Raw genomic sequence first — 14640 nt, forward strand, 5'->3', positions numbered from 1 at the left:
TAAAAGATTCTTTCCCTTTCAAACAGAAGATATGAGAACTGACACATTAACAATTTATAGTTAATTATGGAATTAATAAGCCTGTTTCCTAAATTCCTTCTTTTAAGTAAATTCCTTGTTTAAATTCCTAAATTCCTTGTCTTAAGTAAGTCCCTTCAAGCAATTTCTACAGGTAAATCATATTTTAATTTCTTAATAGCAGAAAAAGCTTGGTTGGTTGTTTTCTTAAACATGTAGCCTAATTTACTCTGCCTGACTTCTGGGTCATCTGTCTACATGAGGCGAAATAAAAATCCCATAGAAATCTCAGCCAGAGAGTCTAAATATACACTGGAAAGCTGCAAGTAGGAACCATTTCAAAAATTATCTTTGAGAGGATTGATTATAACCACTTTAAAGAAAGCCTTTGTCGGGCTTCCCTGTTGGTGCAGTGGTTGGGAGTCCGCCTGCCAATGCAGGGGACATGGGTTCGTGCCCTGGTCCAGGAGGATCCCACGTGCAGGCGAGGCCACGGCAGTGACAGGCCCGCGTACCGCAAAAAAAAAAAAAAAAAAAAAAAAGAAAGCCTTCGTCTAGCTTTACAATGAAATCTGAAACTTTTCAGAAAATTTCCCCATAGCTAAAACATTTATTAATAACTGGGACAATGATGATAAAGTTTCTGCTTTTAAGGAAAGGCCCACTGGTTTTTTGTTTTTTTTAATATTAGAAAAGAATTTAGTAATGTTCTACTCAGCAGTTCTTCTATAAACATATTAATGTACCTTAAGATGTGACCATGGTTAGTTTCTCTAGACCTATGAGTCTTAGCTGTCAAGAAGACTTCAAATTTGGGGTTTAGTCTGCTGAGCTGCGGCTCTGACCCACAAATACATATTTGGTATTGCATTCAGCAATTTAACTTTTGAATATCAAGAATAGTTCTCTAAACCCAAAAAGTGTTGTGGCTACAGTGTGGCATTTATAAATGCAGAATACATACAAAGAGTGACATGGGGTTGCTTGTATGTAAAGAAAAGATTGTTCAGTAATATTAGATGGTACTTGTATTACCACATAAAGATGGCCTTCTCTTTTTTCTCTTCAGCATTCAACTTTGTGTGCTCACTTGCTGCCAGCCCTTCACAAAGGTGGAAGTTGAGGTAAGTGGTTCAAAATGTAGCCTTGGAGCCTAAGATTTGGCCTTTCCTTTCATTGTGAATTTTTAGTCTAGAGAGACCAGATGTAGAAAGATTGGAAGTTAAATCTGCCACCTTGAAAATAAGCCCTGGTCTTTTGCAAATTGTGTGCCTAAACCGTCTGTCAACCCTAGCCCTTAGAACTGTGTTAGGAAACACAATTTCCTAACTTCTGGGAACTTCCAGCATGTCACCACCCTGGCTGGCCAGATTTGCATCACCCGTTCCTACCTTTTAATCCTTTTAGTGCTCACCTCTGCCAAGTTGTATGATATGCCTTCACATCCTGACCAAAGGAACTACAGTAGCTGGTAGAACCCCACAGCTTCTTGAAGAAGTATGTTCTGTGAAAGCTGAGAGATTGTGGGAGAGGTACAGAGTGAGAAACCCTCACTTTTGGAATCAATCTGCACATGGAAAGCCTGAGGAAATCATGTTGTATGAGCCATGAAGGCAGCTCATATCATCGTTCACAGGACAGTTTTTCAGTTTAAGTCACAGTAGCAGGCTGTAACAGGAGTGATTAGAATGTAAAAGGAGTGATTAGAATGTTCTGAAAATTCTGACCAGATTTTTAAGACTCTGAAGGTTGATTCCAAGAACTATGCTTAGTTTCCAGGAATGACATGGAATAATGGACCCCTGAATTCAGAATCTCATTGGCTTCAGTGATACCTTCAGGTAGCCTCTGAAGAGAGAGGGTCAGAATAGTGGTTCTCCAGACTCTTGCCTGGATTTTCCAATTGCATCCATGGCTTTTGTAATGAAAACCTTAAGTTTGCATATGTAATTCAGAGTTCTGAGCGGGGGGGCCAGTGCTCCAGGTGACAGGACTGTGGAAAGGAAGTCACAAGAATCCTGTTTTATTTTGTTGGATAGCTTGGTTGTTCAGCCATTTAGATGTTGTCAGCACTACCAAATGATGTAGGAGGGAAAATTATGTCAAAGTGAATTTAACTTCAGTGAAATTTTTCTTGAGACTTGCAGGTTGTCTGCCTACCTTGAAAATACCTGTTTACTAATTATATGCCACACCTCCCCACTTTTAAAACCAGCTCAGTATCTCTCAGTGTGACCAGAAAACACTAGATCTTGGAATATAGTTAGATGTTTCTAGAGAAAAAAACTAATCTGTATCCTAATAAGTTTAGGAAGTACCAGGGTAAATAAAATGAATCAGATTTCTTTTCTCAAGACTTCTCAGTGCCTTTGAAATGTTTGACCACTGAACCCCTTTTTCTCTGGATACCTCCTAGAGCCAGTTTCCATAGAATACATTTTGGGAAACCCCGGTAGAAAGAGATATCTTATTATTTCTAAGTACTTCGACTGAGCACTGTTCTTCCTTCTTGAAAAGCTGCTCAGATAGCTAGCCCTGTTTTCTTTCTCTAAAAAAAAATAAATAAATAAGAAAACCCATATTCTCTGCAAATTTGGAAGATATTGTTTATATATATATGCTGTTCCTTCCTCTGAATTTACCCCTCTTTAGCTAAGATGAAATCTAGCAATAGATGTGGAAATGCACATAGAACTGTACATTTTTTTGTCTAGCACACGTGTCAGTGGTCAAATTGTGTTACAACAGAGGTTGCAAATTCCTCATGCTTTTGCCCTGACCACTATTACCACATTTCCTTTCCATGTCATGGTTGTCCTTCTTTCTTTTCAATTACAATATTTGCATTCTCCAACCTGTTCTCAGACCTGTTTGGATAATATTTTCTGCAAATAAAAGAATATATCCTTTGTTCGATATGAAAGCCACAAAATGGCTTTCAACCAGTTGAAAAAAGCTGAATAGGTAGGGATTTGATGTATAAGAATTGTGGTGCAGGGTAAGAAGATGGAAATTTTAGGCTTCAAATTGAGTATTCTTATTTTAACTGTAATTTAATTTGAGATTTATGAGTCTACCTTTCACCCAGGGGATTCCTAACTACTTTATGATTTTTGAATATTTTAATTCCCCACTGTTGGGATGTAACTGGAAAATGTATCCCAGCAGCCTGCCAGGCACTAAGTATACCCACACCTTGGCTCAAGACTCTCAGGGGCTGGGCACTAGCTCTGAGGCTCCAGCTTTTCCACCACGTCAAAGGAGGCCCAGCTTGAACTGCTCCAATGCAGCTTAGTCAGAAGTCTCAGTACATTTAGTTGCTACAATTTCAGTTGTCTTGGTTGTTCAAAAGCACCTCCTCTGCTTTCCTTTTTCTTAAAATGGATGGAAATCCTAGGTGTTATTTTTAACATGTGTTTTTAGACCTTCTTGAATATTAATTAGGTAAACCTAATTCAAGATGTATTATTCAAGAATATAGCCTTAACTTTATGGTTTTTAAAATGAGCTATGAGTGGATTGTTACTAAAATGTCCATTTAGACACACTTGTTCTTGTGAGTCAAGGACTTCTCAGTATGTTGAAGGCTGTATCCTTTAGTTTCACAAGTCTCCCCTCATTAATGATGATTATCAATCTCTTTAATTACCAAAATGATCAGATATCTAAAAATCTAGGGAATATAGTATTTAGGACTATTTCCTTACCCACTCCTTCTCTGCTTCCCCAACAAAAAGACTTATTTTTGAAAAGGTTATTATTTTCTTGACTCTTGGATCTTAAAAATACAACAAGTTCCAAACCTCATGCCCTATGTAATTGGTCTTGTGGCATCTTTGAACAATGATGCCATGTGTGTCTGCAGAATGGTTCTACTGAAAGTTATTCTTTGGATCATAATGTGGCATAGTGGGTGTACTTAAAGCATCTTTTAGTGATCACTTTTATCAGCCAGCTACTCCACAAGTATTCCTTAATAAGCATATGGCTTAGGGGCATAGGGAATAAGCTAGCTAGTAGGGAACATCCCAAAATATGACATAAATAAAGAGCCTTCTAGTTTATCTCATGAGAGAGAATATAAGCAAAGTCAGACTATATAGCACTCTGTGGATAACAGCTAGTTTCTGAATGGAAACATGACATTCACATTGACTCTACAATCAGTTTCCTTTTTCATGGGCTGTGTCTTAGTTTGCATTCAAAATATGTTGACTTTAAAGCCATCCATTATATTAGAGATACATAAAAATGATTTGTCTGTAGACATACATATTTTGCTTTAGGAAACTTCCTTGGCAAAGCTTATAGTGAGCTTCTGGTGGCTGCTGGCATTACTTAATGGTAGGTAATTCATTGCCTTGTGATAGAAAGAGGTTTTTTTTTTTTCATTAAAAAATTTCTGATGTAGGAAAGGATTATAATAATGAGTGTTATGATCAACACCTATAGAAATATATCACTTTTTAAATCTCTTAAAGCTAATTACTTAGAGAAGTTTCAAACACATTTATATAGTTTATTTAAATATCCGAATGCACTAAAATGATGTGTAGTTTTTAATCTAAAACGGGCCTTTTAGAAAACCATCACACAAATACATACATACATACACACACAACACACCCCATATGTACTTGTTCTAACAGAGGTAATTTCTTCTGGAACTTGATAGAATTCTGGAATTTGTAAGTGGAGAAATAGAGTGCTACAAGAAGAGCGTTAGCTGGGGTTTTTGTTCCAGTTCTGCTAGTACTTACCTGTATTTGCTTGAGCAAATTACTTAAACCGCTCTAAGCCTGTGTTCTCACTGGTCAAAGTGGGATACTAATACCTATTTTATAGGGTTGTGAGGATTTAATCAGGTTGCTTGTGTGCTAGTATGTGGTGAGTTAGGCATTAACCTTTATTCACCTTATCCACTAGATTTTCCTGTTCTTTTGGGAAGGAAGGAGCTAATGTTCATAAAACATTGTTCATAAAACCTTTCTTCTTTTGCATTTCTCCTTTTGAAGACTGTAAAGGAGAATCACGAGCAGAACTAGAACTGCACTTTTCTTCTTCTTCTTCTTCTTATTTTTTTTTTGGCTGAACCGCACGGCTTGCGGGATCTTAGTTCCCTGACCAGGGATTGAACCCCAGGCCCAGCAGTGATAGCACCAAGTCCTAACCACTGGACTGCCAGGGAATTCCCAGAACTGCACATTTCTTAAGATTCACCTGTTAAAATCCTTTTCTGTTCCTTAGAAGCAGAAAAAGTTGATTGTAGCGTCATCACTCGTCAATCTTTCTCCCTCTCATCATCACTTATTTAATAGAAAGGAATGTGCTTGATGTGGTCAGTAAACAATGAATACACCAGTCTCACTGGTAGTGAGTATTCATGTAAAGGACTGGCTCTGGGTAATGGAGAGTCTTAAACAATAGGCAGGGGAATTTGGGCTTTATCTTGTGTGCAGTCTAAGGCCCAAGAAGAGGTAGGAGGCTCTGGGACCAAAAGTGCAAACTAGAGGTGCTGGTGTGGGAGACAGGCCAGTTAGTCTCCACCTCATCTGAGTCAGGATGGTACAGAGTAAGCAGGGTGAGGGAAGAGGGGATACTGCAGTGAGGAGGGGGCTGGAGCTGTGGAGCCCATCTCAGGTGCAACGGGAAAGGGAATTAACGGAGTTTACACAGGATGCTGTCAGGGAGGAAAGACTTCCCTCTACCCACCCAGGTCTGATTCCTGGGTCTGTGAAATAAACTGATAATAGGCAGATTAACAGTGGAAAAGATATACAGATTTATTAAGTTTTAATATGATATGCACAAGGGCATCACAGGGAATAAAAAATGAATACCCAAAAAAGTGAGATTTGAGAGCTTATATACCATATTAAAAGAAGCAGGGGATACAGCCACTATGCAGAACAGTATGGAGGTTCCTTAAAGAACTAAAAATAGAACTACCATACGACCCAGCAATCCCACTACTGGGCATATACCCTGAGAAAACCATAATTCAAAAGGACACATGTACCCCAATGTTGATTGCAGCACTATTTACAATAGCCAGGATGTGGAAACAACCTAAATGTCCAATGATAGATGAACGGATAAAGAAGATGTGGTACATATATACAATGGAATATTACTCAGCCATAAAAAGGAACGAAATTGGGTCATTTGTAGAGATGTGGATGGACCTAGAGTCTGTCATACAGAGTGAAGTAAGCCAGAAAGAGAAAAACAAGTATCATATATTAATGCATATATGTGGAATCTAGAAAAATGGTACATATGAACCTATTTGTAGGGCAGAAATAGAGACGTAGACGTAGAGAATGGACATATGGACACGGGGAAGAAGAGGGAGATTGGGAGATTAGGTTTGACGTAAATATGCGTGAACCTCCTGTATAGCACAGGGAGCTCAGCTTGGTGTTCTGTGACAATCTAGATGGGTGGGGTGGGGAGGGAGGGAGGTCCAAGAGAGAGGGGTTATAGGTACACATATAGCTGATTCACTTCATTGTACAGCAGAAACTAGCACAACATTGTAAAGCAATTTTACTCCAATTTAAAAACAAGATGAATTAGAGCTTCCACATAGTTTATAGCAGAAATAAAAGTTTCAAATTAAAGAGAAAGAAAAAAAGAAGCAGGGGAGGGAGGGCATAGGCCACTTAGGGGAGAGTAAATGATTTTTAAGAAAGACCAGTGGGCCCTTAGAACAGATGGGAGACACGATGGTGTGTGATAAAGTTTGTCTGGGTGTGATGTTGACTTCTAGTCTCCTCCCCTCTGATGAGAGTCAGTCTTCCCTGTTTGATGAAACTCCCCAGGAGCACATTTAGGACAATTGAGTTCTTTTTGGAGGATCTGTCATGGGCAGATAAGGGGAGTTCAGAGAAAACCTCTCCCTACAGTGCTGTTTTTAAGTGCCTACAGCTCAAAATAATTGATATACCCAAGTGGCACATTTTGCAGTTGCATGTCCTGAACTCCTTCACTGTCTTCTTTCTAAAGTTGAAAATGAAGTATCATTGAGACGAAAGTGGAATTGCAACTTGAGAAGCGAGGAACACGTTTGAAACAGGAAAATATGATGGCAGCAGGTCAAAGAAGGACAGAAGAGGGCTGCCAAGCAGCAGTGAGGTTCGATTTAAGTAACTTGATCCTCACCTATCACATAAACATTAAAGAAAGAGACCCAATGTTAAGATCACATATTTTGGCCCACCTACACAGATTAGAAGGATAAAAGAAGATGTTCGACAACAGAAACAAAAAAGTATTTTTTTATGTTTGGAGGCAGCATGGTCACCTTGGGAAATTACATAATTTTTCAAGCAGCTCCAAGGAACTGAACATGAATTTGTAGTAGCCTCAGCCAGTAAGATTTTGTACCTTTGTTTAGCATCTCTCAGTTAGCATCACTCTCTAACAGGATTAGGGAGGCGGGATCAGGAGAGGTGACCGAGTATGTGGCAGAAGTGACAGATTCTAGGTGACAGAAGGGTCATAGAGAAGTGTCTGATTCTCAAAGTACAGTGTAGATAGGCAGACAGATGTTGTCAGCAGGGGGTGGCAGAGAGGGATGAATAGTTCCTGAGGGTGACCGTCAGTTTCTTGCGGTCTCTGCAGGACCAGGTTAGGGGTGAAGTAAACACTAATAGATAATGAGGGGAAACTCTCATGGAAGAGCTTGTCAGAGGAGGAATTAGAATTGCATGTTTTTTCCATGGCCAAGGTAGAGTTGAGAAGAATATCTGTGGCCAGATGAAGGAGTGTGAAATCAAGATGGGCCATCAATGTGGATACTGGGGATAACGAGAGAAGATAAAGGTAGAAAGGATAACTTGTGGTCCTGGGGTCACTGGGGTATTTAGGTGTGTATTAGCTTTCAGTAATAGATAATGACAATCATGTTCCCCTCTCTCTGGCTGATCTTCCTTCCCAAGTAAAAGATATGTTCATGCTGTGACCCTTGAATGACTTTGTACAAATTGGAAATGTGATATAGAGGGCAAGATCTTATCCAAGGAGAGATGACTTTTTATTAGAATTTCCGTTGAATTGCTTCTCAGGAGGCATGGGGGCCTCCAAGACCAGTGAGTATCAAATCCAGGCTTTTAACTATTTTGAACTCTCAGGGGAATTATTTTCCTCAAGAATAAGATGCCATGCCAATATAAGCATTATTAAAAATCATTTTATGGAAAATATTCCCTGCACTAAAAGGAACCAAACCCATAGTTCATTGTATTGTGTTTGGTTAACAGTGTAACAGCAATTTATTTTTTAGGGTTTTCAGTATGAACTTTTATGACCTACCAATCAAGTGTATTATAAATGAGTATTTAGCTTTTTTTAATGAAGAATTAAATGGCAATTTAAAACTTTAATTGATTGTATTATTTTGTTAGGTTTTTATGAACATTGATTTTAACATAGTTTTCTTCCTTGGATTTCATCCTAAGCAACTATAAGAGATTTTACTAGAACAGGATGGAGGGAATTTTTAGAAATATTTATTTGCAAAGATTTTTCATTGCTCTGGATATATAAGTGAGGTGGGGACCTCTGGTGGCTTAGTTTATTTTTCCATCTTAAAGAATGACTGGATACTAAGCGAAAAGATAGACTTAGAAGTCCAGTTGGAAAGGACCTTAGACGGCATCTACTCAAACTTTTCCTTTGACAAGAGAGGGAATTGAGGCCTATAATGGCTAAATGACTTTTCCAGGATCGCAGAGCCAAGGCATCAATCCAGGCCTAGTGCTGTCTCCGCAGCATGCCACTGTCCTCTTGGAGAGGATGTTAATAAAATAAATGTGAGAAGTGAAATAACAAATAGCACATTATCCTATGATTTCTGTCCATTTTATCCTAAAAATGCCAGTTGGGTCCATGCTGGCCTGTACACCCTCCCTCCCTCCCTCTATTCATGGTCTTACCATCACTCACAGAGTGATTGTGGTTGCCTCCAGGGATTCTCCCTGCTCCGAGCCTCTTCCTCTTTGGTTATCCACTCCCTGCCACCAAAGTTACTGCTCAAAAACTTTGACCGGGTCATTTCACTCCCTTGCTTAAACTTCATCTCTGAGTCACTATTGCCCGTAGGCTTCTTTTTTTTTTTTTTTTATAAATTTATTTATTTTATTTTTGGCTACTTTGGGTCTTCATAGCTGCACGAGGGCTTTCTCTAGTTGCGGTAAGTGGGAGCTACTCCGTTGCGGTGCACGGGCTTCTCATTGCAGTGGCTTCTCTTGTTGTGGAGCATGGGCTCTAGGCACGTGGGCTTCAGTAGTTGCGGCACGCAGGCTCAGTAGTTGTGGCTCGCGGGCTCTAGAGCACAGGCTCAGTAGCTGTGGCTCACGGGCTTAGTTGCTCCGCGGCATGTGGGATCTTCCCAGACAAGGGCTCGAACCCATGTCCCCTGCATTGGCAGGCAGATTCTTAACCACTGAGCCATCAGGGAAGCCCCCCGTAGGCTTCTTAAACATGGTTAACAAGCTTGAAAACAGGTCCATGTGAGTCTGAAAGTGGTGTTATTTATACAGATACTTACTTTTCTTTCAAATTGTGACCCTGCCATCTGTGTGTGGCTTAGCTATATCGTTTAACCTCTTGGAGCCACATTCTTTACCTATCAAAGGGAAATGGTAGAATTTGCCTCAAGAAATTGTTGCAAGATTTCGGCACATAAAACCCCTTATATAAAGTACCCAGTACACAGTAGGTTCTTGAAGGATGGTAGCCCTTACTGGTGGACTTAGCTCACTGTATCGTACATTTATTCCCCGCTGCATGAAGAACTCCTTGAGGGCAGAACTTCCTTGTCATGTTTTCAAGGCTTAGTGTGGTGCCTGGCATATAACAGTGTGCTTAAGCAGGATTTGTTGAATGGAAATGAGCCATGAAATCTTGAGCAAGTCTTTTAATCTTTGTGATCCCCAATTCCTTATGACTAGAATTGGGAGGATTAGTAAAATGAAATAATGCATATAAAACACCTAGCGGTGCCTGGTTCAGTTAATAAACAGTAGGAATTGGCAAGATCATGTTTATCCTCAGAAAGTCAAGATCAAGCATTAGCTCTTCTATAAAACCTCTTTGGTTGCTTTTCCCAGCCCCCGACCAAATTAATCGTTTCCTATCCCTTGTGCTCATACTCCAGGAAGGATGGTTTAGTGGCAAAAACAAGGGTTTTAAAGTCTGACAGGCCTTGAGCTGAATCCTAGTCATGTGACCCATATAACTTTAAGTAAGTTAATTAAGCTTTTAAGCCCTATCATTAGGGGTAATGATAGTGTGTGTTGTGTCAGTCTATCCTGTTAAAATATGGATCTTCTTTAGAGTGGGAATTAGGGTCCTGTTCATCTTGCCTGGTATATAGTAGGTGCTCAAAAAATGTACAATGACTTAAATATAGCACTGAAAGCTTGTTAATGTTAGGAAACTATAATTAAAAACAAGAATAGTACAAATGAGGTATCACAGATTATCAAGTGGAGAAAAAAGAGTAAAATTTAAAATGATAAAGCAAAACATGGTAGAAAGCCAATATAAGGGTTCAAAAACAAGCAGAAGAAATGATCAAACATAAAGCTTGATCAAGTGATAAAAAATATGGCTGATATAGGAATGGATAGAGAAGATAAACTACAAAAAACAAAGTACTACCACTAATAACATTTTCACACAGAGGGTACGTGGGAGAAAGTGCAGCTTTGAGAGTAAGATCTGAGTAGTTTCAGCTTTACAACTTCCAGAATTCCAGACATTGGTTCATTTCATCCTCACCACAACCCGGGACATAGGTGGTCATAGCCCTCCTTTCAGAGTTGAGGAGACAGTTCAGAAAAGTTAAAGGTCATACTAGTTAACACACAGAAAGACCCAGAGCTTGGATTCAGATCTCTTGAGTCCAAGCACAGTGCTCTTTACATTCTATCCTATATCCCGTATGCTAGAAAGGCAGGGGATTTCATATAATGACAGCTTATAAATTAATTTAGCATTTAAAGTCTTAGGCCTCACAATTGTAATGGAAAAGTATATTTGCCTTTCAGTTTATGCCTGTTCAAATACCAAATGATGAAGAAAAAAGTGATCCTGTCCTTTTTGCCAGTACAGTCCGGAATTTAATGGCAGAGTAAGTATCTATATGTGATTATGATCAGTAAATAGTTTTAAAATTATTGGTAAATGGCATTTAACATTGTTTTTGTTTTTTTGTTTTTTGTCTTTGTTTTTTTCTGTCTGAGGGCCTCATTCCCCAACTCATTTTGGTAAGGAAAAATCATGTGCCTAGGAATGCGGTCAGTAAGACAATCTATAAATATTTTCCCTGACGTAACCCCAAACTAATGGAGACGTAGCTTTGCCAGAAGGTGAACAGGGAGGGTACATGAACCAGGAGAAACCAGCCAGTGACCTCCAAAGGGTGAATTCTCTCAAGCTGGCCAGTCGCTGTCAGACAAAGCTAATGATGGTCTGAGTGGTTCCTGCTGTGACCCACCTTCTATCCCCTCAGCCTCCATATAGCTGCCAAGGCCATGTGTTTCAAAGGCATTAATGATTATAGCACCAAAAAGGGAAAAGTTTGCAAGGGAATGCAATAGATGCATAGAAAAGGGGGAAAGTCACCCTCATTAAGGGGATGGCTATAAATTTAGGATTTAGAAACTGCAAAACATAAGGCAAGTATTTTCCTGCACTTAAGGGAGTTTTAACTGGCCACTATCCTGATTAGATAAATCACCTCTCCTCCTGTAATGAAAGAGTGTGTTATACTATCCCCACCACCCAGGCAGCCTCAGAGCCCTCCAGGTGTGCACCCTTTCCCCAAGCACCACCTCCCTCAGTCATGCCCAACGGTAGGTTTGGAGCTAATAAGCCAGCAGTATTTATTCTCTTAGTAAAAATGCAATAAGAACTCTGAATTTAGCTTCATAGCTGAATTTGGCATTATAAGCAAGATTATATATATTATATGTATATTACATATATTAATATTTCACAGGAGACTAACTTTATTTTCAAAAAAGAATAAATGTTTAAGTGTTTGGCTGAAAAACTTTTGTTACTACGTGTCCCTACATGTACTTGATTTACCTAGTTTCTAGAGCAGCTACAAAATTTGCTTTGATATTGTTTTCTTCCCTCCTCCATTATGTTTTCATACTAGCTTATGTCCAAAATTTAGGAAGGAAGATAAGTATTAGGAACTGAGAGAATTTACATCAGATATTTTGACTTCCCAAAACCTGCCTAAAAACAGGAAAGGTTTGTTTAAGCAGCCTTTTCCTGGATTTGGAGGCGTGGAGGTAGAAGGGCCTTGGATAAAGAGTAAGAAAGACCTCAGTTAGCTGTACAACCTTGGATAAGTCCCCTCCAAGGCTCCTTTCCTCATGTGTAAAGTGGGAATTCTAATCCTTGCCTGGCTTTTCTCATAGTTTTGGTTATTATGAGAGTCAAGTAGGAAATGTTAAAAGCATTTGAAAATGGTAAAGAGCAAAGCCGAGGTAAGTAGTGGTGGTCGACCACTAATAAATATTTACCAAATCCTGTGCTAGGCCATTTGCTTGTGTTACCTAACATAATCTTCACAGCAGCTCTGAGGCAAGTGAGAAAATGGAGGCTCTGAGGTAGTGAGAGTTTCTGGGCTGGGATTCAAATCCACACTTCCTATTACCAAAGCCCAAGCTCTTAACTGTTTTGTTCTACTATTTACTCATAATTCCTGAAGTGTTTTTAATTTTTATTTTCCTTATATATTCTTACACCCAAATAGTCATTAATCAAAAACAGCTTAGTGGCAGGTAGGAAAAAAAATGTTTATTCATATTGCATTCATTGAAAATTGAATGTTCTTAGCCATGATTCAACAAAATCAAATAACAGTTGATGACATAATTTTATGATTGTCACTGAATGTGTGTGAATAAAAATTTAGCCAAGAGGGATCTGCAGGAAATTATTTTATGTACAGCACAGATTTTCTTCTTGTCACTCAAGTGTTATTTCAAGTTCTTGTTAATATGTATTTTTTCCAAATCTGTTTCACTATAAGTAGATCTCTGAGCAGGAGGGAGGTAGTCAGTATTGTGCACTCCTTTGAGGATGGAGGGTGTTTAGGTTTGGAAGAAATATGATCTTATAATCAGTCCTCATTAGTATTTTTTGAAGATTGCTATGTAGCTAGAAGGTGATCTTCAGTCTTAAAAGATGGAAAGACGCAGCTAGCTAGCAATATGGATAGACCATTCACTTATAATATGTACAGGTACCATTTATCTCTTTAAATGGCACTTCCACAGGCATTCTTAGTTGGTCCTTAAAATAACCCTGTGTAGGAAGTGATTATTCCCATGTGCAGATGAGAAAAGTGAGGCTTAGGTTAAGTGCCAGCTGGTAAAAGACTCCATAGGACTTGAACCTAAGTCTTCTCATTACTTTCCATGGACTGAACTCAACTATTATTATCACTGTAGTCAAAACACAGAACAAAAATGACTAGCTGGCAGAAGCACACAGACATAAGGAGATCAACTCGGGCCACAATAAGTCTGTGAAGTAGAGAACTATGTCTCTTTGGCAATAATAAGCCAAAGCCACTGGTTCAAAAAGTAGTAAATACTTTTCCATTTACTGTCGTTTGTTGACCAATTCAGGCCTAATGAAAAACCATCACCTTTTTTAAAAAGTTGAATCTGTTTGTTTTTTAATACTTTAGAGCTCTGAGAATTCCAGTAACAGATCACACCTATGAAGACTGCAGATTGATGATTTCAGCAGGACAGCTAACACTGCCTATGGAAGCTGGGTTGGTGGAATTTACCAAAATCAGCCGGAAATTGAAGTAGGCATATTTTAAAATTACCACACTTTCCTAAAGGTGTCCAAAAGAGACCTGAAATCCTGTTATGTTTATTTTCTCTGGTTTCATTAGTGCTCAAACTCTAGAACCTACGTGGTGTTTATTAAGAAAGCCAGGGATGTGAATTTATCTCCCATTTAGTTCATCTAGTTTTGTTTTTTCAAGAACAGCTAACTCAAAAATATGTGCGTTGGTCATGAGAGGAGAACGAGATAGTAAACACGAGTCAGCACAGATCTGCCTCCCTACCCAGAAACAGCTGAGTAGTTGGTCCTGCCACCTTCTTATAAGAAAGATGGCATAATTATATGGTATTGGCACGAGGTGGTCAGAACTCCTCATGTGAAATAGGAATTGACTTGTAGAGCAGCAATTCTGACCGTCATTGAATTTTAAATACTTCCCTAGATCAACCTTCTCCTTCTGGGTACATAATTTTTTTAAAAGGCAAAAAAAAAAAATTGTGATTTTAATGATCTGGTTTAAACCATTTAGAACATTCCCTTTGAACTTCCTGGTATGAAGGTGTAACTCCCACATCCCTCTCTGATTACAGTTCATTGTTTTCAGCCCTGACAGAGATCTGCAGAATTTATTAACTCAGTAGACCTTGGCATCCTCCCTAGGAGGGAGCTGCAGAACCAGTTACTGTATTAAAGTTCAATATTAAAAAATATTTTTTGATAACTGATGTAGCAAACATTATTTATATCTTCTAGATAGCAATGTTTTGATGTTATATTTTTACAATATTC

At 38.8% G+C, this 14640-nt stretch overlaps 1 protein-coding gene across 2 annotated transcripts in view; it reads left to right on the forward strand.

Moving 5' to 3' along the window:
- The window catches only part of LPCAT2 (lysophosphatidylcholine acyltransferase 2), a 64332-nt gene that overhangs the window by 17448 nt on the left and 32244 nt on the right, over nt 1-14640 (forward strand). For both annotated transcript variants that reach the window (XM_060131466.1, XM_060131467.1), the window contains 3 exons: nt 1088-1142; nt 11076-11158; nt 13742-13867. In XM_060131466.1, coding sequence (XP_059987449.1) covers nt 1088-1142; nt 11076-11158; nt 13742-13867 — 264 coding nt within the window. The remainder of the gene's footprint in view (nt 1-1087; nt 1143-11075; nt 11159-13741; nt 13868-14640) is intronic.

Source organism: Lagenorhynchus albirostris, chromosome 19 (genome assembly GCF_949774975.1).
Source record: "Lagenorhynchus albirostris chromosome 19, mLagAlb1.1, whole genome shotgun sequence".
In the NCBI taxonomy this organism is placed as follows: domain Eukaryota; kingdom Metazoa; phylum Chordata; class Mammalia; order Artiodactyla; family Delphinidae; genus Lagenorhynchus; species Lagenorhynchus albirostris.